Below are 22,369 nucleotides of genomic sequence, written 5' to 3' on the forward strand. Positions count from 1 at the left end.
ATCAAGGAAAACCCTTCCTCCTAAGAAGCTGCATGTACTTGTTTTCAGCGTTCTACAACTCACGAAGGATGATGTTCACGTGGTCTACATTTATGATTGGGTAGAGTTTTGATTTCAAGGTCCAGGTAGGTATGCCAAGCCTCCTCGAAAATCATCAAGGAATCGAACTACAAGGCCAAAGTTGAATCATAATCCTTTCGAAAATATTGACGTGAGCTTCCTGCCATGAACCAACAAAGGAGAATACCCCCTTTGTCGAGCTTGACGTGGAGGAGTCACTTAGAGCTGAGACTTATCTGACGTCTTTCCTTGTATGTTGGTTTTGCAAATTTGTGTTGCCCAACAATAAGATCGATTGTAGTTGTGCTAGTGTTTTTAAAATTGCTACTTTGATGGCTCATGAAGAAAAGTTTTTCCTGACAGTTCCAGTCCTTACAAGTATCTTTCATGGCTTAAGAGAGATCTCCACTTCTTAAGATTTGGGCGGCTCCTGCAAAGTACTTATTCCCGTTCATTATGTATATGGATGGATATTTTGAGACCTACTACCATGTTAAGGGTCTACAACAAGGTCCACAGATATGCAAGATTTTTGACAAGAAGATGGCCAAGAATTTGACCTTGGGCCAAAATATAAAGAATTGCACAAAATGAGGTCCGTTAGTCCAAAATTGTAATTTTGAGCCACTTTTGTAACAACACAGAAACCATGCCACTTTTTAATGGAGGGTAAAATGGTAATGGTTCAATTTTGTAATAGTTCAGGTCAATTTTAACCAATTAGGATTGAGCTCCAAGTCATTTTGAGTCCTAAAAAATGTAATTTACCTCCTAATAATACCAAACCGACAAGATTCTCTTTTTTATTTTTTGGTTTCATCACTTATTTTTGAACTGACAAAACAGGGATGGCTACCAGCATCACATTTTCAGAAGCTTATATTGAGGCACCCACCTGAGAAAATTAGGTGTACCGAACTAAACTAGCAGAATACATGCATTAACTTCACTAGAGAGAACGTGGTGGCTAGGTTCTAGTTCAAATTAATTTGATTTCTAATAAGCTAAAGATAGTTACGATTAGGTAGTTAAAGTTAGGGTACCTTTGAGAAATCAAAAAATGGAGTCTTTGCTTATTAGGTCGTTTCAGAGACCATCCGTTCCACTTGCAGCAGAGTTCTCTCCACTCAAAACCAGTATGCACATTATTAAAACTTGAATCCTTTTGCTGGGGTTTTAGCTAATTTTTTTATTTATGTCTCCATTCTCATTTCTTACTGGGTTCATGAATTTCTGGACTTTTTGAGTGTTTCAGCTTTGCATGATGTAGTTTTCTTGTATATTTTGCTTCTTAATTGTAAAATATGTTCAATCTTGAGTTTGTTTCTAAGTGCTGGACTCTAAGCTCTGGAAGTTCTTAGTTCCACATTGGGTGTTGAATTTCTTTTAATGTCTTTTAGTCTTCTTGATGATTTTGTGTGGTTGGAAATCTGTATTTTCTTGAAGCATGTAAAATTTGAATCTCTTTCCTGGCTCAATAGCTAATTAATTTGTCTATGTCCTCATTGCAATTTCTAATTAAGGACCTGCTCTTTGTGTGTTCATTAGTTCCAGTAATTTTTTGAGTGTTGCAACTTTAGATGGTGGTGGGTTTCTTGCAGTTTTCCTTTTATTTTTTTAATGATGGTGGTGTCTGGGCTAGCTTTTGCGCGCGCCTCGACTATTCCACCGGTACCTGCTAGCACAGGTACCAGCTAACTCTGCACCTCAAGGTTAGGCAGATGAGAAGAATTTACCTAGTGTTTTTGGCTTCCGCCGGGAAGAAATCACCTACTTTTGCTTTTAATTTGAATATATGTTCAATCTTGAGTTCATTCTATGTGCTGGAGTCATAGCTCTGGCAGAAAAAGTGATAGTAAATCAAGAGAAGAATAATATGGTGCTGTTTTTTTGACAAGACAAGCAAATATGATAGTGGTTGCTGGGATGATACTGGGAAAAGACTTATGCTCTTGGATGATGCAATGTGCTTTTGTATATTGTTTCCACTGTATAGTGTTCACTTATGATTTGAAAAAGCTAGAATCTATGAAGTAGGAAATTTCTGTAATGTGTATGCAGTACCAAGTGGAGAAATAGATTGGATTCTGTTAATACCCTGAAATATGTTTCTCTCTATGCCTCCGACATGGCGACATAATAGGTTCACGCACAATATTACGAGTTTTGAAGTGTAAAGCATGGAAGAGACCAGGAAAGCACGATTCCACTTCTATGAAGTTGCAAAGGCAGTATATGACGCAGGAGCTTGTTGGAGGCAGTTATGGAAGCATTATTCCCACTGATCGAAAACTTAAAGAGAGGTTTTTGGTGCATGCATCCTCTGAACATCCTCTTGAATCTCAACCTTCAAAGAGTCCATGGAACTCAGTGCATGATGCAGTGGATGCTTTCTACAGGTTCTCGCGGCCCCATACCGTAATAGGAACAGTTAGGTCCACAACTCCTATATTGTTTCCATGTCATCTGATATGCCATACTATTTCGTTATCTATCTGTGTAAACTCCATCATTCATTTGTGTTTATTTATGTCATTATAAGTCTTAACCACTTTTAATTTATGGAGCCAACAATGCCTTGCCCAGAATTGAATTTTTATTAATGCATATTTGGACTTTGACTACTATGAATTTCATTAGATGTAGCTAGAGGAATAGGTTTTTAATTTCAGAAGGTGTCGAAAGATGTTAATTTCAGAGAATCTGCCTAATGGACAAAGCTTGAAATTTCATGGCATAATTATGCAAACACGCATGCAATCGAATATAGTTGTTTTTGAATTTTGATAGATTAAAAGTATTAGAACAGTGACTTACATTACTTTTCTCTGAGCAGGCATTGAGCATAATTTCAGTTTCTCTCCTTGCTGTTGAGAAGTTCTCTGATTTCTCTCCATTATTTTTTACCGGGATGTTACAGGTGGGTAAAGACCATTCTTAAGTCCAACGGACGATGTGATCTGGGATGACAAATTTTGATATCCACTATATTGTTGCAGGCTATTGTTGCTGCCCTATTCATGAATATTTACATAGTTGGTTTAAACCAGTTGTCTGATATTGAAATAGACAAGGTATTTTTCTATTTAGTTTCCGTGAATTTAATTTCTGAATGCAGAACATGCAGGCTTCGGATATCAGTATGAAGGCTTAATTCGAGAAGCCACATTTCATGTTTGTGTTCTGTCATTTTATATTTGGGCTAGGGAGGGTGCTGGGTACATGGGTTTATATAGGCTAATACTAATTGTAATTCCTGGATTCGTCTTTGGCAGCATATTGATACACGAGAAGTCATTTAGAACTCACTGAATACTGCTCTTTTTACTCAATGTTTATGAAGGTATTTGAGTATCTAGCTTGTCAACCAGTAGATATACACTATCTAACTCTCAAAAGTCTGTAATTGTTTTACTACTGGGAAAAAGGCCCTACAGCAATTCTCCTTTAATCAATTGTCATTTCATTATAATCCTCACGCAGTATAAAATCTTTCCTGAAATCTGTCCGTGATAAGGACGATTGCAGTTTATGTTTTTTTCTCCAAGGAAAAGTTCCTGGGAGTATATTTAGTTTTTCTTTCTTTGTTGATATAAAATTTTCCAGCAACTTTTTCTACTTCTGCATGTGAAATTTTAATATTTTTTTTTCCCAGGTAAACAAGCCATATCTTCCATTGGCATCAGGGGAATACTCTTTGCAGACTGGAGTAATTATCGTGTCGTCTTTCGCCATTCTGGTGAGTTTAAAGATCTGTACTTAACCACCATGGAGAAAATTGTCTTCTCGAACTGCAAATAATACGTATTCTGGCTCTTATTTGCTGTCATTCATATGTTTGGTAAACATTTATCTTCAGGATTGCCCAGCCTAATCTTCATGGAATTAGAAGAAAAGTTAGAAAGTAGTGAGGGTTGGTGAATATTGCAATCCCTATTGTCCCTCAGAATCTTTTGGGGTTCGGGTACGGGATTCGCTGTTAAAGCAGTATCAGAGTTTAAATATCCTGCTTAACACAATGGTCAAGTGTTTGTTTTAGGCATGTAAGCTTCACATTTTGTTCTATTGGTTTTACTTTTAGCTGTATGTTTATGTGCTTTACTGTCATAGAATACTTAAAAGCAGCATTTCTATAATTCTATTTGAAGTTTCTGAGAAGATAAGAAGTAAAATAGATTAAACGCAGAGTACTTTTTTGATGGACCTCATTTCTACCCTTTATTAGAATTGTAAAACTCGGAAAAACATCAGGTTTCTATTGTCATCTTGTGTTCCTCTTTTTCTGTTACGAAATCGTAAGTGATATAATTTTTGAGCCTAAAGGAAGAAGGGGTTCTAAATATGAAGCTTGAAGCTTATTCGTGTATCTGCATTATTAGATATGTATCATCCTTAGTCACTGAGACCAAAATATGGGTTGCAATGTGTGAAAAAATAAAAATTTAAAAAAATATTGGTTGCTCAATTCTTGGGGCTTGGGTAATTATTCTTCATTGGCTGATGTTATGTTACTGCTCTACAATCGTCTTATCTTAATTGCAAGAGTCGTGGCATATCATATGAACTTGCAAGAATTCTATTATTTTTCAAGTTTCTGTTTTCCAAAGCATTAAATTTCATCAATAGATATTCCTGTACACGTATCCTGACTACAGAAATACCTTGTACTCCTCCTTTTCAGAGTTTTTGGCTTGGATGGATCGTTGGTTCCTGGCCTTTATTTTGGGCTCTATTCATCAGTTTTGTACTAGGAACTGCCTACTCAATCAACGTGAGTTGCATCTCATTGTGACAGCTAATTACTGGTTAACAAAATTATGAGTTTATTTATTCTCTCATATAGATTGTTCTTTTTAGAGTAGCTTGACATCATGAATAATCATTTTAATCTAAAAGGGAAAGAAAATATTGTTGCAGCATTTCTTATTCTTCTGTTTCTCTTTCGTTTTTCCTTGTCATGATTTTAGTAGGTAACTTAAGTTAGAAAGACCTTGCAATTATCTATGTTGCAGGTAAATTAAAAAGTTAAGAGTTGTTTTATGGTAGATAAAAGGCTCTAGTATATTCCATCTTGATGGTTAAAAGTTTTTTCCACAGTAGGCAATTTTTTTTAAACTTCCTACCCTGGTTGACATCGAGTTGCGAGGAACATGATTGTATTAAACTATACATAATGTAGCAGATAGGTTGCCCACTTAACACCTTATTACGATCTGGTTCTATTGTATTATCCCACAAATAGGGGAAAAAAAATACTAGGTATGGTGGCATTTCCTATTATGCACGGTAGATATCACGTATTACAATACCTTTCGTAAGTCTTCATATTATTATCCACTTATTATCTTATTGACCTCCCGAACTGCTGATTAACAGTTCTCCTCTTTGAATTTGATTAGCTTGTACTGGTTCCAAGAGCTTGTGTTTTCATGAGGGGTAAAGCTGGGCTTCTGGTATCAGTGACAAAATAAGTTTTCTGCTTGTTCTTAAGTCTTTGGATTTTTTTGCTAGGTAAACTTGTATAGTCCTATAGTTCTGTGATTGACCTTTCTTCCTTCTACGTTTTCGAAGGGTCAATTTGACTGCCTTTGAAGTTTCATTTCACAGTAGTAATTTGGTCCTCACAGGCAGACTTGTATAACTGATAAATTCTCTACCTCTTAGTGATTCTTTAGCAGGTAAATTTGAAACCAGATAACTTGTCGAGAATTCTATAACTTCCACAAAGCTTTGGATAATGATCAGCTAACTATGCTTCTTATCAAAGAAATGATCAGCTATGTTGTGGCCCTGATTGTGTAGGAAATAGTGCATCTCTATTATCTTGTTTATAGTCAAATAGAGAATATCTTTTCTCTCTAATTTGCTTCCAAAGCCTGAACACGTAATATGTATCTTTACTTCACATCCATTACTATTTTTTGTGAATGCATTTGATGAAATATACAAGTGACTGGGTCATCAGGCATCTCTTATTCTTTTAAGTATTTCTTCCGAGTCTCTGTCTTTTCCAGTAGAAATAGTATCTTCTAGTTTATACTCCCTCTATTCCATTTTATAAAACAGTACTTGACTGGACATGAAGTTTAAATGGTTATATAACTTCTACTATATTAGTAGTTGTTAGATAATTATGTAAATATTATGAATTAGTCCTAGTCCCATATAGAATAGGAGTATGATATGAATTGTATAAATAGGGCACATTGTATTATAATTAAATTGAAGATCAATAAGATTTTTCTCTCGTGCATTTTTACATGGTATCAGAGCATTAGTGAGAAAAGATCGCTGTGCGTCATTCCAGCGTAACCGGGAAGAAAGAACTTAGTCATCGTGCAATTTTTCCGGTGACCTAAGGCCTATCTAATTGAAAGTCACTTTCTATCGGTGTTGTGCAAAAACCAACACCACCACGAGGTAGATCATCCTCCGGCGACCAACCCCTTAAATTTTCTCTGGCAGAAAAGCTGCCACGTGCCTCCACGTGCCGGCAACAGAAACTTTTACGGCGAGGGTTCCGACCCATGCGCCGGCGCGTGGGCTACTTTCCGCTCATGTTTTTCATGAAGCTTCTTCAGGACAGTTTGCTCTCCTCACAATTCCGAGCCTACCCATCTAATTTAAATCAAATTCTGACCACTTTTATATTTTTCGGCGTGAACAGTAATTCCCAGAAAATTTTTGCTCTTTCCGGCATAAACATTATAATGGCATTCGTATCAGAAGCCTTTGACTCACAATCCGTTGGATCCAATGCAATCCAGATGGTTTCTTTACCGGATTATATTGAGTTCCTTTAGTACAAAGCATGTAAACAGACATCTTTAGGGATAGCTTCCGTTGTTCAAACAGATAGTAGCGTGACTTGTGTCTCCCAATCTTCAACCTCCGAGTCTTGGGTCATTGATTCAGGTGCATCTGATCATATTTCCTGTAACAAATCTCTTTTCACTACTATTTCATGCTCTCAATCTCTCCCAACAGCCATAATGGCCATCGGGTCTCAAACCATGGGAACTGGAATAGGTGAAGCAAGTCCACTTCCTTCCTTACCTTTAGATTCAGTTCTTTATGTTACCGGTAGTCCTTTTAATCTCATAGCCGTTAGTCGCTTAGCTAAATCACTTAAATGCTCGGTTTTATTTCTTGATGACCTTGTTTTTATACTGGAACGCAGTACAGAGCGGATCATTGGTACCGGGCGTGAATCATATGAACTTTATTACCTTATCCTTGCAAAATAACATGGACTCACATCTTGTCTTCCTTCAACAACTTGTCTTGTTACTGATTCACCAAATTTATTACATAAACGGTTGGGACATCCCAGTTTGTCAAAACTTCAGAAAATGGTACCTCACTTATCTCACTTGTTCACTCTAGAGTGTGAGTCATGTCAGCTCGGTAAGCATACCCGCTTTCATTTCCCTCGGCGTCTTGATAATCGAGCAGAGTCACCTTTTACTTTAGTCCATTCAGATGTTTGGGGTCCTAGTCAGATTAGTTCTCCCTTGGAATTACGCTACTTTGTCAGTTTCATTGATGATTATTCCAGGTGCACTTGGATATTTTTGATGAAAAATCGATCTGAGTTATTTTCTACTTTCCAGACCTTCCAAGCTGGAATTCAAAATCAATTTGGGGTTTCTATCCGCACATTTTGTAGTGATAATGTCCTAGAGTATTTGTCTTCCCCATTTCAGCAATTTATGAACTCTCGTGGGATTATTTATCAAACATCTTATTTGTACACATGCCAACAAAATGGGTAGCTGAAAGAAAGAATAGACATCTTATTGAAACAGCTCGTACCCTACTCATACAATCTCATGTTCCATTGCGTTTTTGGGGGGATGCAGTTCTTGTTCCATTGTGTTTTTGGAGGATGCAGTTCTTACATCTTGTTATCTTATTAATCGTATACCATCTTCAGCTATCCAAAATCAAGTTCCATTCTCTGTCTTGTTTCCCCACTTACCTTTGTTCATTCCTCCACCCCGTGTCTTTGGGAGCACGTGTTTTGTTCATAAACTTATTCCAGGAAAAGATAAGTTAGCTTCTCGTGCTCTTAAGTGCGTATTTTTGGGTTACTCGAGAACACAAAAGAGATATCGATGCTATTCTCCTGACCTCCGGCGATATCTTATGTCTGCTGATGTTACCTTCTTTGAAACGCAATCATACTTCACAAGTCCAGGTAATCACTTAGATATTTTTAAGGTGCTACCAGTTTCATCTTTTGGAGATTCAGTCATTGTCTCCCATTCATCTTTCTCTATTACTGCAGCTTCACCACCTACAGCTCCAGTTGGCAGTTCCACCACCTATATCTCCAGTTCCACCACCTATAGCTCCAATTCCACCACCTATAGCTCCAGTTCCACCACCTAGTCCAGTTCAACCTTCTCCAGTGCCACTACTCCCGACTTATCATCGTCGTCCGCGCCCAGCATCAGGCCCAGCTGATTCACGGCATGCACCTGACCCTGCTAATACTACGGACTTGTCTACTCTTAGTCAACCGATTGCACTACGGAGAGGTATATGGTCCACACTTAATCCTAATCCTCATTATGTCTGTTTAAGTTACCATCGTCTGTCATCAGCCCATTGTGCATTTGTATCATCTTTGTCCTTTGTTTCCGTCCCTCAGTCTACAAGTGAAGCACTGTCTCATCCAGGGTGGCAACAAGATATGATTGACGAGATGTCTGCTTTACAAACGAGTGGTACTTGGGAGCTTGTTCCTCTTCCTTCGGGTAAATCGATTGCTGGTTGTCGTTGGGTGTATGCAGTCAAAGTTGGTCCAGATGGCCAGGTTGATCGACTTAAGGCTCATCTTGTTGCCAAAGGGTATACTCAAATATTTGGGCTCGATTACAGTGATACTTTCTCTCCCGTGGCTAAAATAGCATCAGTCCGCCTTTTTCTATCCATGGCTGCTGTTCGCCATGGGCATCTCTATCAGTTGGACATTAAGAATGCTTTTCTTCACAGTGACCTTGAGGATGGGGTTTATATGGAGCAACCACCTGGTTTTGTTGCTCAGGGGGAGTCTAGTGGCATTGTATGTCGGTTGCACCGGTCCCTCTATGGTCTAAAGCAGTCCCCTCGAGCCTGATTTGGTAAGTTCAGCACAATTATTCAGGAGTTTGGCATGACTCGTAGTGAAGCTGATCACTCTGTCTTTATCTGGTGGTTTAAATTGATGATATTGTTATTACTGACAATAACCAGGATGATATTACTAAGTTGAAGAAGCATCTCTTTCAGCACTTTCAGGCTAAAGATCTGGGCAGATTAAAGTATTTTCTAGGTATCGAGGTTGATTAGTCTAGCTCAAGTATTGTAATCTCACAACGGAAGTATGCCTTAGACATTCTTGATGAGACAGGAATGATAGGTTGTAGGCCTGTTGACACTCCTATGGATCCGAATTCTAAACTTCTACCAGGGCAGGGGGAGCCGCTTAGCGATCCTGCAAGGTATAGGCGGCTGGTTGGTAAATTAAATTACCTAATAGTGACTAGACCTGACATTTCCTTTCCTGTGAGTGTGGTAAGTCAGTTCCTGGATTCTCCCTGTGATAGTCATTGGGATGCAGTTGTCCGTATTCTTTAATATATAAAATCAGCTCCAGGCAAAGGATTATTGTTTGAAGATCGAGGTCATGAGCAAATTATTGGGTAATCAGATGCTGACTGGGCAAGATCACCTTCTGATAGACGTTCTACGTCTGGATATTGTGTTTTAGTAGGAGGTAATTTGGTGTCTTGGAAGAGCAAGAAACAGAATGTGGTTGCTCGGTCTAGTGCGAAAGTAGAATATTGAGCAATGGCTGTGGCAACATGTGAGCTAGTTTGGATCAGACATTTGCTTAATAAGTTGAAATTTGGTGAGATAAAAAAGATGGAACTTGTGTGTGATAATCAAGCTGCCCTTCATATTGCATCAAATCCGGTGTTCCATGAGAGAACTAAACACATTGAGATTGACTGTCACTTCGTCAAAGAAAAGATACTCTCAGGAGATATTGCTACAGAGTTTGTGAAGTCGAATGATCAGCTTGCAGATATTTTCACCAAGTCCCTTATTGGTCCTCGTATTAGTTACATATGTAACAAGCTCGATAAATATGATTTGTATGCACCGGCTTGAGGGGGAGTGCTAGATAATTATGTAAATAATATGAATTAGTCCTAGTTCCACATAGAATAGGAGTATGATATGTATTGTATAAATAGGACACATTGTATTATAATTAAATTGAAGATCAATAAGATTTTTCTACCGTGCATTCTCACAGTAGTAGTGGAAGAAGCTAATAAAATAGTGGTTGAGAAGTTAGTCCGATAGAGGAAACATCACATTGAAGTTTAAAATTTGAATCGTTTCAAGTATTGTTGAGTATTGTAAAGCTATTAAAGTAGTGTATGGTGTCAAATTATTTGGGTCATTTCAAAACGGAAAGAATGTTATATAATCTTGGACAAAGGAGTCAAAGTTACAGCATAATGTCTAATGCAACCAGTTTATAGCAAAATTATTGCAGATTTTACCATCATATTTTACCTTCAAAGAGTGTTAGAAGATTCCTCCTGCAAATTGTTGCTTAGACTGTATAAGTATAATCCGGTCTCTCCTCTTTAGTTTTGCTTTAAATTATTATATCAGATCTGTATTTTTGTCACTTGTTTCATTAGCTGTTGCTGTATTGTTACAATCTGGTAAAAAGGGGAAAGCAATAATAAGGGAGAATATTCATCACCTCATCACCACATTTAATTATAATTGCTTTCCCAGAGTGCATGACAGTAAGTGGGTTGCAATAAATGTTATATGTAAGAAATGAAGCTTAGGAGAGGGTGGTGAATTAGATGCTGTCCAGAGAGTTCTCTAACTTGGATAATTTCACTTCCATGGTATGAATGGCTGTAAGATCAGTAAATTGTGTATGATATCTCAGGAAGTGTTTCTGATTGTTGCTTTTCAAAATGCTGCTACATTTTCAGCTGCCACTTTTGAGATGGAAGAGATTTCCCTTGGTTGCTGCAATGTGCATCTTTGCTGTACGAGCAGTGATAGTTCAGATAGCCTTTTATTTGCATATTCAGGTCTTTACTATTTCTACAATTTACAGTTATCTTTTTGTTTTGTCTTCAAAGAGAATGCATAGTTAAAGTGCTTACTGTACCATATGAAGACCTAAAATTTCAACTAGTATGGCTGTCAGAACATGTTTGATGTTATTGGTAAGGACCGAACACCTTGCATCTGTTATGTAATTGTTCGACTTCATTTAATTAAAAATAGAGGAGGAAAAGAAAAGGATCCAGTTCATGTGAAAACTCATATCTTTGTCGTTGGGTATTGTTCTTAATCGTCAGATTTTTAGCTGCTCAATATTAACAATTAATAGTTGTTAGTCTGTTGTAGATATATATTTGCGTCAACTAATAACTAGATCAAATATGCTTAAGTCATAGACTACCAGGATCAACTTTAACTTTATAGTGCTCTTCTCTCATTTCTTGATAAAAGTAATTTCAATTTTCAGACTTATGTGTACAGAAGACCAGCTGTCCTTTCAAGACCTTTGATATTTGCAACAGCATTCATGAGCTTTTTCTCAGTTGTTATAGCATTATTCAAGGTAAATATATGCTCTCTAATCCTGATTAGTTGTTTTAATATCTACGAGAAAGAGACTTATTTTATATGACATAAGAAGAAAATAGCTGCTATGGATGACTAGATGTTCTTTGAGAAGAAGAAACAAAGTGAGTCAAATTTGTTACTTTGCTTTCACAGTAAAAACTACACGGACAAATTCACTTCTCTATCATGTATCTAACTAGTGTATAGCCAACTATATAGTACGAACCATGTAAAATGATTTGTTTTAAAACTGCTGTTTTCAAAGAGTCGGGTAAAACTGTTAGGTACCTCACCCCATCTAAAACTCAAACAACACTAACCACCCTAGCATGAAGTTCTTGACACAAGTAAGAAACCAAAGTGAATGTATGTCTAGAACAGAGTTCTGGAATGGGAGCGTCATGTATAGCAAGATATGATACAAGCGATAGTGATTGACATCTATCACAAATCCTAAGAAAATGAATGTGACACCTTGATCCACTCTTAAGACACAGCTGGAAGATAAAAGATTAATCCAAAGGGTTAAAAGTTATGATGGCCTTGAACAAGTAACAATTTTATGTGATCTTAGATGTACATCCATACATTTTGATAAATGCCACTTTCAGTAAATTTTGGCTAAAAGCTATGCAATCGTTGCTCAGAATTATACATTAAGTTTGTAAGAACTAAGAACTACTAGCCATAAATGATTTTCGTCTTCATCCTGAAGCTTAATGCTAAGCTGCCAACTGTTGATCTGTCCAAGCCTGGAAAACACTGACGTAAGTACATGTCAATCTGGAGCAGGAGTATTACTCCTGCTAAAGTCATGACAACTTTGTCAGGTCACTGATCTTGAAGTCATGTCAAGCTATATTCTGGAGGTGATTTTACTGTGCATGATAATGTCAAACATGTTTTATGACAACAATATCTATAATACCAACTTAGTATTTTCCAACACTAGGAGGTTTTTACTCACAAATGCCTTTCCAAGCTATTTATAGTTCTATGCAATACAATTGTTAATGCCCAAGTAAGAATCTCCGTATTCCTAGTTTGGTTCTATTAATTGAGATGAGATTAATTCCTTAATCCACCCAATTCTTTGCTAATTGCTTTATACCTAAACTCGGTTCCACTTCTCCAAGTTAGAACTGAGTGTGATAGGCGTTAATCTAGTGTTTGCAACCACCAAATCATGCAAGAAATTATGGAGCAATTAGATAACACAATATTTGAATAAAACACGAATCTATATTAATAACCCATAGTCATAACACCACTCTGGATTCACAAACCTAGCTAATGAGTTTAGCTCGAAGAAATAATCAAATTATCTTGAAATCCTATCATTGATGGTAATGGAGAAGATGATTGAGAAACTGTGATGTCACTTGTTAACCCTCAGGAAAACTCACAACCGCTCATACAATAGTCCTCTTTGTCAAAGTTACTCAGAAAAGACCTAAAAAGTACCATTTATTCTCGTTCGAAAAGTTGGACAAATTTATCCTCGTCGGGTCCGGCGTGGCCAAGTTGCGTGGCCCATGCAAGATGCGCGGCTCAATGCTCTATTCTTCATCTCTCAGTGTGTGGCTAAGCTGTGTGGCCCATGCAGGATGCGTGACCAAGCTGCGTGGTCCACGCAGGATGCGTGGCCACTTCCAGAACTCTAACTTTTAGCCTCCAAGCTCTCCAACTGCGTGGGTGACCTATGTGGCCACATAGGATGAACTTTTGCTTCTTTAGTTTTCTTCTTCAGTTTTGGCCTGAAGTTGATGTTTTCTTGCCGGTATTTGATGATTTTCAATCTCTTATCTCTCACACAACTCCACGACTTGCAATTATATCATTCAAAACATAATTAGTCCATTGATCACATCAACCGGGGCATATCTCTATTAAAAGGCATAAGAGAAGTTGGGAAAAATACCAACTTATCACAAGTTAATAAGAAAACCGAAGTAATAAAAACAATTGGTAGTAATAAAAATCTAAGAATAAGAATATACGAGAATGATACTATAATTACAACAACAACCCATTATAATCCCACTTAGTGGAGTCTGGGGAGGGTAGTGTATACGCAGACCTTACCCCTACCCTGGGGTAGAGAGGCTGTTTCCAAATAGACCCTCGGCGAATGATACTATAATTACAAGATTGAAAAGTGGTGACAATCGCAAGATGATAGAAAGTCGTACGCTCGACTACCTCTTTATGTCCTAATCCTCGACCTCCACGCCCTTCTATCAAGGGTCATTGTCCTCATCAAGCTAAATATGTGTCATGTCCTGTCTAATCACCTCTCTCTAATACTTCTTCATCCTGCCTCTACCTCTCCTCAGCCCTACTATTGCCAGCCTCTCACACCTCCTTAATGGTGCATCTATGCTTTTCCTCTTCACATGTCCAACCCATCTCAGCCTTGCTTCCCGCATCTTATCCATCACGAAGGCCATTCCTACCTTGTCCCAAATATCCTCATTCCGAATCAAATCTCTTCTTGTATGCCCACACATCCATCTCAGCCTCCTCGTCTCTACTACTTTCATCTTCTGAACATGAAAGTTCTTGACTGGCCAATATTCCGCCCCATACAACATAGTCAGTCTAACGACCACTCCATAGAACTTACCCTTAAGTCTTGGTGGTACATTAAATATACCATCAAATGTTCCCCAATAAAAGGGGAAAGAGAAAAAAGTATATCATATGGAACCATCACATAGCAAAAGGTATTTCACAAGATCGGAAAAGATAAGATAGAGATATAAAGCAAAATTCAAACAAAAGCATGGCGAAGAGTGGTGGATTGAAGGACATTACAACCTTAAGCCATTTGAACCTCACCAAAATTATCCATTAAAATCCTATTTTTTCCCACTAAAATCCAAAGTACTTATAAGACCACTATCTCTTGTCTTGCCATGTCTTGACAAAAACTTCCCACTATTCCATGTTTTTCCCCTCTCTTGGTTTTCTTTTCCATAAAAATCCCAGTATCCCATGCCTTGTCCACTAGCTCTTTCCATAAAAAACATCTATCCCATGTCTTGTTCTCTAGCTCATGAAAAGATTTCACACTCTATCCTATGTCTTGTCCATTACCTAATATATCTCTATAATATAAGAGATTCCTCACTACTATTCTATCATTAAGTTTTTATGTGAAAATGTCCTTTATGTGTGATCTCCTCCACTTGGATTGTGGAAAACAACTTGTCATGTATTTTCATTCCACTGTTATGTAAATTTACTAGTGTAAGTTGTAGGAGTTTTTCATTCCCTATATAACGGAGCCTCTATAATAGTTGGAAGAGCATCTAGTAACTCTTGTAAAACTTGTGTTGTATTGTAATGTGTTCTAGCTAAAATCTTTATTGTTTTTTCCTTCAAAATATTGGAGGCTGATCCTTATACGAGTGTAGAGTGTTAATATTTATAGTAGATGTATTTATTATAGTGTATAAGTTTTTCGAGTTAATGTTAAGCCCAACAAATTGTTGGCAAGAGTGCCTTTGTGAGCTACGCAAGCCAATTCTTTGTAGTAGGACTTTTGCATCTATAATTTAAATTTAGTACAGCTACATAATTCCTTATCATTCAACAATTCCAGGTACTAAACTCACCCAGGAAGGATTTACCAATTCCAAAAGTCAAAATATAGCTTTTGCATAGGAGTTATGTGGGGAAGTTTAAATCTTTGCTAATCAAAGAAAAGGGGAAGAAAACTGTTAAATACAAGGAGTGACTCCTAATACCTATCATAATCAGGAGTTTGTAAACTCCACTATCATGGCATGGGTTTTGTGTACAGCTTCAGATCAGCACTGCAGCGGCTATATCCTCTACCAACTTATTAACAATTTGGGTAAAAATCAAGAATCTACCTCCTCCAACAAAAGTAATCTGAGCTCAAGTTATTTAAAACTGGAAGAATCTCAAGGACAGGGCATCCTTGTATCAGGTTAATGGGATGCCAACTTATTAACAAACTGGGTAAAAATCAAGAATCTACCTCCTCCAACAAAAGTAATCTGAGCTCAAGTTATTTAAAACTGGCAGAATCTCAAGGACAGGGCATCCTTGTATCAGGTTAATGGGATGAAAGTTGAAACCTATGTTGTTCGCATTCTCCGAAAATGTGGCCGGATACGTATCGGATCCTCCAAAAGTAGAGCATTTTTGAAGGATCTGACACGGGTGCGGCTACATTTTGGAGAGTCCGCGCAACATAGGCTGAAACTAATTAAAATTGTGGGAGGAAGTCTTCCTTCGAACTACCTAGTATCTGGCGGTTAACTTGAAAACGATTTGTATTGCGTCGCTGTATATATTCAGACATGATCACAAGTTGAGTCATCTGGTAATGCATGTAACGCTTGAGAGCTGGCTAGAACACTGCATTAATGATATGCAGACATCAGCTACTTTCTTGGTTGAACTTATTATCCTTATTGGATACTCCCCTTTTGACAAAAGAGAGCTGCTTCCATCACTAAAGAACAGATTTCTGTCATGATGCTGAATATTATGGCTTTTTTCTTTTTTTTCTTTTTTTCTTTTTTTGCTTTGGTTGTCTTGTTACTGCTTCTTCTTACATGGCTTCTCCATTGATGTATTTCTTTCCAATTATATTGTGTCTATGATTTTTCTAAACCAAGGGTCTTTCGGAAATAGTCTCTCTACCTTCACAAGGTAGGGGTAAGGTCTGCGTGCACACTACCCTCCCCAGAACCCACTTGTGAGATTACACTGACATTGTTGTTGTTGTTGTTGAATAACACGGTGTTACTCAAAGAGATCATAAATGGAAAACTGAAATTTTGTTTTATAAGTATAGATCGACGTAAGACAAAAATGTAAAACACATAACAAATTTACGAAACTAATTTCTCTCTAGCTTCATAGCCTGAAATGTGATCATTTGTTATCTTCAAAACATCGAAGCTACAGAAAGTCATATCCAATTTTCACATGATACTGTAGGATATACCTGATATTGTTGGTGACAAGATTTTCGGAATTCAATCTTTTACTGTGCGCTTGGGTCAAGAGAAGGTAAGTACCAAAAGTATAGCCAAGGTCTTAAGGAATTTATTTTATTTTATTCTGTCGTCTTTTTTACCTGACTATACTTATTACACTTTTGGCAGGTCTTTTGGATTTGTATATCTCTTCTCGAAATGGCTTATCTTGTTGCCATTGTAGTGGGTGCAACTTCTTCCAACATCTGGAGCAAATATTTTACTGTAATGCACCTTGAACTCGTATAATTGCTTTATAGAGAGATTGTTAGTTATCGAAAAAGAAATTTTGTAAGTAGGCAAATCGCTAAAGACAAGCTGTTACTGAAACAGTAATGACTCAATATACATAAAGACTTCCTCCCTACCCAGCAAGATGGTACATCTGATCTGCCTTCTGTGGCTTATATTTCACAAAAGTCCAAATAAAAGGGTTAGCATACCCAAATTAGAAGTCATTTCATTCATCTGTCTGCATTTTCAATTCAGTATCACGAATTTTCAGCTTTTGGATTTTTAACTTTCAGAAAAAGCAGGGGAAAATGGATTATTAGTTGGGTTGAAAAGGAAAAGTTTCTCTCATTCTCAGCACGTAGTTATCGGCAATGGCTGAAGTCTGTTATTTCATTTGTTTACTTGAAAAAGAAATAAGGGTGCATGCTGTAGCAATTAATGAGGATTATTTCTACATTTCTTCATTAAAAAAAAAGACGATTATTGCCAGATCCTTCCAACAGAATATAGTGAAATTTCACCCTTCTGTTCTTATTGCATCATACCTTTCTATTTCTCTTTTTCCATCTCACCCCTTTCCAATATCCTGTGGGGGCATCTTCCTTTTTTGCTCTCCTGTCTTAGTGGAGTGTGGGTTGTAAATTGGAGAAGCAACCTCGACACCATTTTCAAGGAGAGCAAAGAAAAGGTAGATCTTGTCTTTTCTCTGTTATAGCTTTTCTTCCATTTTTTCCTCCATACTGCTATTATTCCTAATTTCCACTTTATTTCGTACTTTACTTGCTTTCATTTTCTTAGCTCTGAATTTACATCTTCCAGATAACCTCAATGGGGCAGTGGATTGGGGCTTCAGTTCCTTGCTCCTGTTTTTGTTTGAGATATCAGAGTATAAGTTATCACCACAAATAATTTAATCAAAATAGGAAAATCAGAAAGTTTTTCAAAATTACTGAAGCAATAGTGAGATTTACCAATGTTTGATTACAGTTTTATAGGTTGGTCTTGTTTAACATTTGAGTTTCCAAATGACCTGCACTGACATTCATGCTTATTTTGCAATGATCAGGTTGTTGGTCATGCTGCTTTGGCTCTTTTACTTTGGACTCGAGCCAAATCAATTGATTTCAGTAGAAAAGCGGCAATAACATCTTTTTACATGTTCATATGGAAGGTAAGATCTCTTCTAGCTTTGTGGATAATGCAACCAAGTCATGCAAAATGCACATTAGCTCGAAACTGTGGCCCATTCAGCATGTAAAGCAAGTCAATATAATCTTATCTAGCTGTATTGTTGCATATCATGTGACCAGGAGGTCACGGGTTCGAGCCGTGGAAACAGCCTCTTGCAGAAATGCAGGGTAAGGCTGCGTACGATAGACCCTTGTGGTTCGGCCCTTCCCTGGACCCCCGCGCATTGCGGGAGCTTAGTGCATCGGGCTGTATTGTTGCATATGCCATATGTTTGGTTGTAAAACCAGTTTACCTTTGATTTGCCTGCACTTGCTCGAGTTTAATAAAATTATCAAATGCTAATCTCTCATTGCAACATGCTTAGACACATGTGACAAGTACAAATATGTATGCACTTATGTAGTCGCTTGACTTGGTGTTTCACATGACATCCACCAGAGGATCCTGTGGTTGAACTTCATATTGGTTCTTTTTCAATTTTAAATATGATAATTATATTCTTGTAATATTTCTTTTACATTAAATTGAAGCTCGATATTCTGTCATGTTGAGTTTTTGTAATTGCCCTAAATCGAAAGTGATTTGGCGTTAATTACTAGTGTCATTAGTGTAGCCGGCTGTCAATTACCGACCTGCAGAGCCTTTCATATGACGTCTTATCCAAACTTGGTCTTGGGAAGTAATGTTAATTAGAACCATCTGATGCTGTTAGCCAAATAAAAATTTGGAGCAACATGAGGTGGTTAAATTGTATAGTATTGGATATTGACCAGCCTTATTCTCAAGATCAAGTCTCGGTAATAAGTACTGTTCCGTAACTCGACTGAGGAAAGAGAAGAACATTTGCATTGATGGGGGAAAAGAAATTTGCTGCGGCAGCAAATATTTGTTTGTTTTAAATTTTCAAAGAGTTGTAACGTGTATAGAGGAGGAGACACTAGCGATTGATAATGTCAAAGTAATTGTCATCATGCATAAAGCAAGTGGCACATACTGTAGCATCAATAACGAATATTTTGCACTAAAATGGTGAAGAGTACTTTGTCAATATCACTACAAGTTTAGGCTTGAGTCTGCCTTTAGAGTTTTGCACCTTAATTTCAATCCTCAATGTGGCTTACCTTGCTCATTTAGTTCATCCTCGTTTGTGTATATTCGATACATTTAAATTTTTCTTTTTGGGCTGGCAGCTTTTCTATGCAGAGTATTTGCTCATACCACTTGTGAGGTGAATAACAAAGAACATGAGTAATGCAGTCTTGTTCTGATGATGGATGGAAGTGTTCTGGCAGCTTGTCAATTCTCTTAAATTTTCGAAATTATTCTAATTCTGGTTAATGTAACTCTAAGTGGAGATCTAGCAACTAATTCTGCGAAATACCATTAAAACAAGCGTTTTATTGCATTTTTATATTTCTTTTAAGAATCATATTTGGATGTTTACTACCAAACCAAGTAATTAAAGAATAAATGAGAAAAAAAAAATGGAGAATAAGACAGTGGAAGTTGCACCCACACTTGGAACACCAATTTCCTGAAACTCTCTAATGTGATCGGCTACGTACACATACTCTTCCTGAAACTCTATCTAGATCTATGAATCTCATTTTCCAGAATCAAAGCGAGATATATAAAACATGATGACGGTTTCTGTACTCCCACATCTCCACAGGTTATAAAATTTTGTAAAAAGAATGTACATTAATCATTCACCCTCTAGGCAATTTTTGTTGGGACAGTTACAGTAATTAGTCTATAATAAACTTTACTTACCAACGGTAAAAAAATAATTAGTCAATTTTTAAGAAAAATTTTCAGAGTCCTAGCAGGAATAAGTAATTAACAAAAGTGGCAGCTAATTATCTACATTTCTAACAGAAACATAATCAATTAATTAATGGACCTCTCAATCCCTCCCATGTTCCGTTGCTTATTTTTAGTGAAAGTTCTAAAATTGCCAAAAAATAATTAATGTGATAAGTTACTCCATTTAGCTGATTTATAGGGAACAAGATTGTACAACTATTAGACCATATTACTGTTCATTTTCTATTTCCTTTTTGGTTTTTCCCTTTTAATTTATCTTTTTTTAATGAAGAAAAGCGATGATTTTCAAATATGGGAACATGATGGGAGGTTTTCTTTACATGTTTATTTTCTTTTGTATTTGATTCCTTTTATACTCCTAAAAATAATAAGTATATATATATAGTATAGAATATATTATAGTTGTATAAATATTATTTATATAGTATACTACTTGTATATTACTATTATATTATATACATCGTATATAACTAATACATACATAGTAGATAATTATTTGGATATTCGTAGTGATATATGATGTATTTTGGGCATATAATAATTTTATGATTTAGTCTGCCGTATATTTATCGTATAAATATTACATTATACAAAATATATTATTGTTGTATAACTATTATATATAAAATATATACTTGTATATTACTATTGTAATACATCGTATATAAATGATATATCTATATTATATTTCATAAACCCTGAAAAAATTAAAAAAGAAAACTGAATATACAAAGTATCTTCTTATACTTGCGGCTTATGTTCGTCCATTCTAGTTGCTATTGCAAATATTAATACAACAAGATAAAAATGGGAAAAGATGAATGAATTAATCTTTTAATATATATGAACTTTTTCTTATGCACTAAATCATCTATAAGTATGATTAGAATATATTTAGAATACATTTTAGAATGGAATCAGTCCAAGTAGTATACTATATAAATAATATTTATACAACTATATATCTATATTATATTTCATAAACCCTGAAAAAATTAAAAAAGAAAACTGAATATACAAAGTATCTTCTTATACTTGTGGCTTATGTTCGTCCATTCTAGTTGCTATTGCAAATATTAATACAAAAAGATAAAAATGGGAAAAGATGAATGCATTAATCTTTTAATATATATGAACTTTTTCTTATGCACTAAATCATCTGTAAATATGATTAGAATATATTTAGAATACATTTTAGAATGGAATCAGTCCAAGTAGTATACTATATAAATAATATTTATACAACTATATATCTATATTATATTTCATAAACCCTGAAAAAATTTAAAAAGAAAACTGAATATACAAAGTATCTTCTTATACTTGTGGCTTATTTTCGTCCATTCTAGTTGCTATTGCAAATATTAATACAAAAAGATAAAAATGGGAAAAGATGAATGCATTAATCTTTTAATATATATGAACTTTTTCTTATGCACTAAATCATCTGTAAATATGATTAGAATATATTTAGAATACATTTTAGAATGGAATCAGTCCAAGTAATATACTATATAAATACTATTTATACACCTATAATATATATATATATATATATATATAATGTGTGTGTGTGCGCGTGTGTGTGAGATTAGAATATATTTCAAGTGAAATGAAGAAAACAAGAGGAGATAGCCGACGGAATTTATGATATAACATAAGAGGAAATAGTGTAACTGATTCCATAATTTGTGCCTCATTAATTGTGTGCATAATTTATACGATATGCTAATATTGTAAAAAAATCTGCCATTTTTGGAATAAACAACAAATGATATTATTTTCTTAAATATTTTTAAAAAAATGCTTAGGCGTGTAACTTTCTCTTTAAACAATAAGTCTTAATACATATGTGTGTTGAATCTCCTTTTGGAAAAGGGATGAAAAATGGTGATGAAATTGGACGGATGGGGGAGGGGTTTGGGAAATAGAAAGAGAGAATTGCAAGAGGAAGGGTTTATAACTCTTCTTTTTTGGTAAATTAGGTAACTGATCCTTAATTTGTGCTTTAGTATTTATTGTGAAAATCATATTTAAATTTTAAATATGCTATAAAAGTAAATAAATCTGATACTTTTGAAATAAACCAATAATCATGTTATTTATATAAAAAGGTTTTGAAACTTGATTTCCCATGTCTACCGATCCAAAAGTTTGTGAATGACCAATTATTAATGTTGCTTAGTTTGCATGTGTAAGCTTATGTTTGCTTAAAACAAATCAAGTTTGCCTTTAGATATATCTTCATCAATACATAAGTTTAACCAATTATACAAAAATCAGGATCTTAAATAATCAGAGGTAGTTTACGTGAAACCGAATAGACTGTAATTCGCTTTAATACTTTATAATCTTAGATTTAAAAGGATCTTTTATTT

The 22,369-nt window shown here is 35.8% G+C and overlaps 1 protein-coding gene across 1 annotated transcript; it reads left to right on the forward strand.

Moving 5' to 3' along the window:
* The first annotated feature begins 866 nt into the window (after positions 1 to 866).
* Positions 867 to 19,593, forward strand: LOC104245594 (homogentisate phytyltransferase 1, chloroplastic). The gene is made up of 12 exons (XM_009801213.2): positions 867 to 1,196; positions 2,204 to 2,490; positions 2,897 to 2,980; positions 3,060 to 3,134; positions 3,716 to 3,799; positions 4,742 to 4,831; positions 11,076 to 11,177; positions 11,621 to 11,716; positions 16,702 to 16,773; positions 16,869 to 16,964; positions 18,040 to 18,144; positions 19,355 to 19,593. Exons 1-12 carry the CDS (start codon positions 1,121 to 1,123, stop codon positions 19,394 to 19,396), a joined length of 1,209 nt encoding a protein of 402 aa, XP_009799515.1. The 5' UTR covers positions 867 to 1,120; the 3' UTR covers positions 19,397 to 19,593.
* The last annotated feature ends 2,776 nt before the right edge of the window (positions 19,594 to 22,369 follow it).

The sequence above is a fragment of the Nicotiana sylvestris genome, chromosome 11 (assembly GCF_000393655.2).
Source record: "Nicotiana sylvestris chromosome 11, ASM39365v2, whole genome shotgun sequence".
In the NCBI taxonomy this organism is placed as follows: Eukaryota; Viridiplantae; Streptophyta; class Magnoliopsida; order Solanales; family Solanaceae; genus Nicotiana; species Nicotiana sylvestris.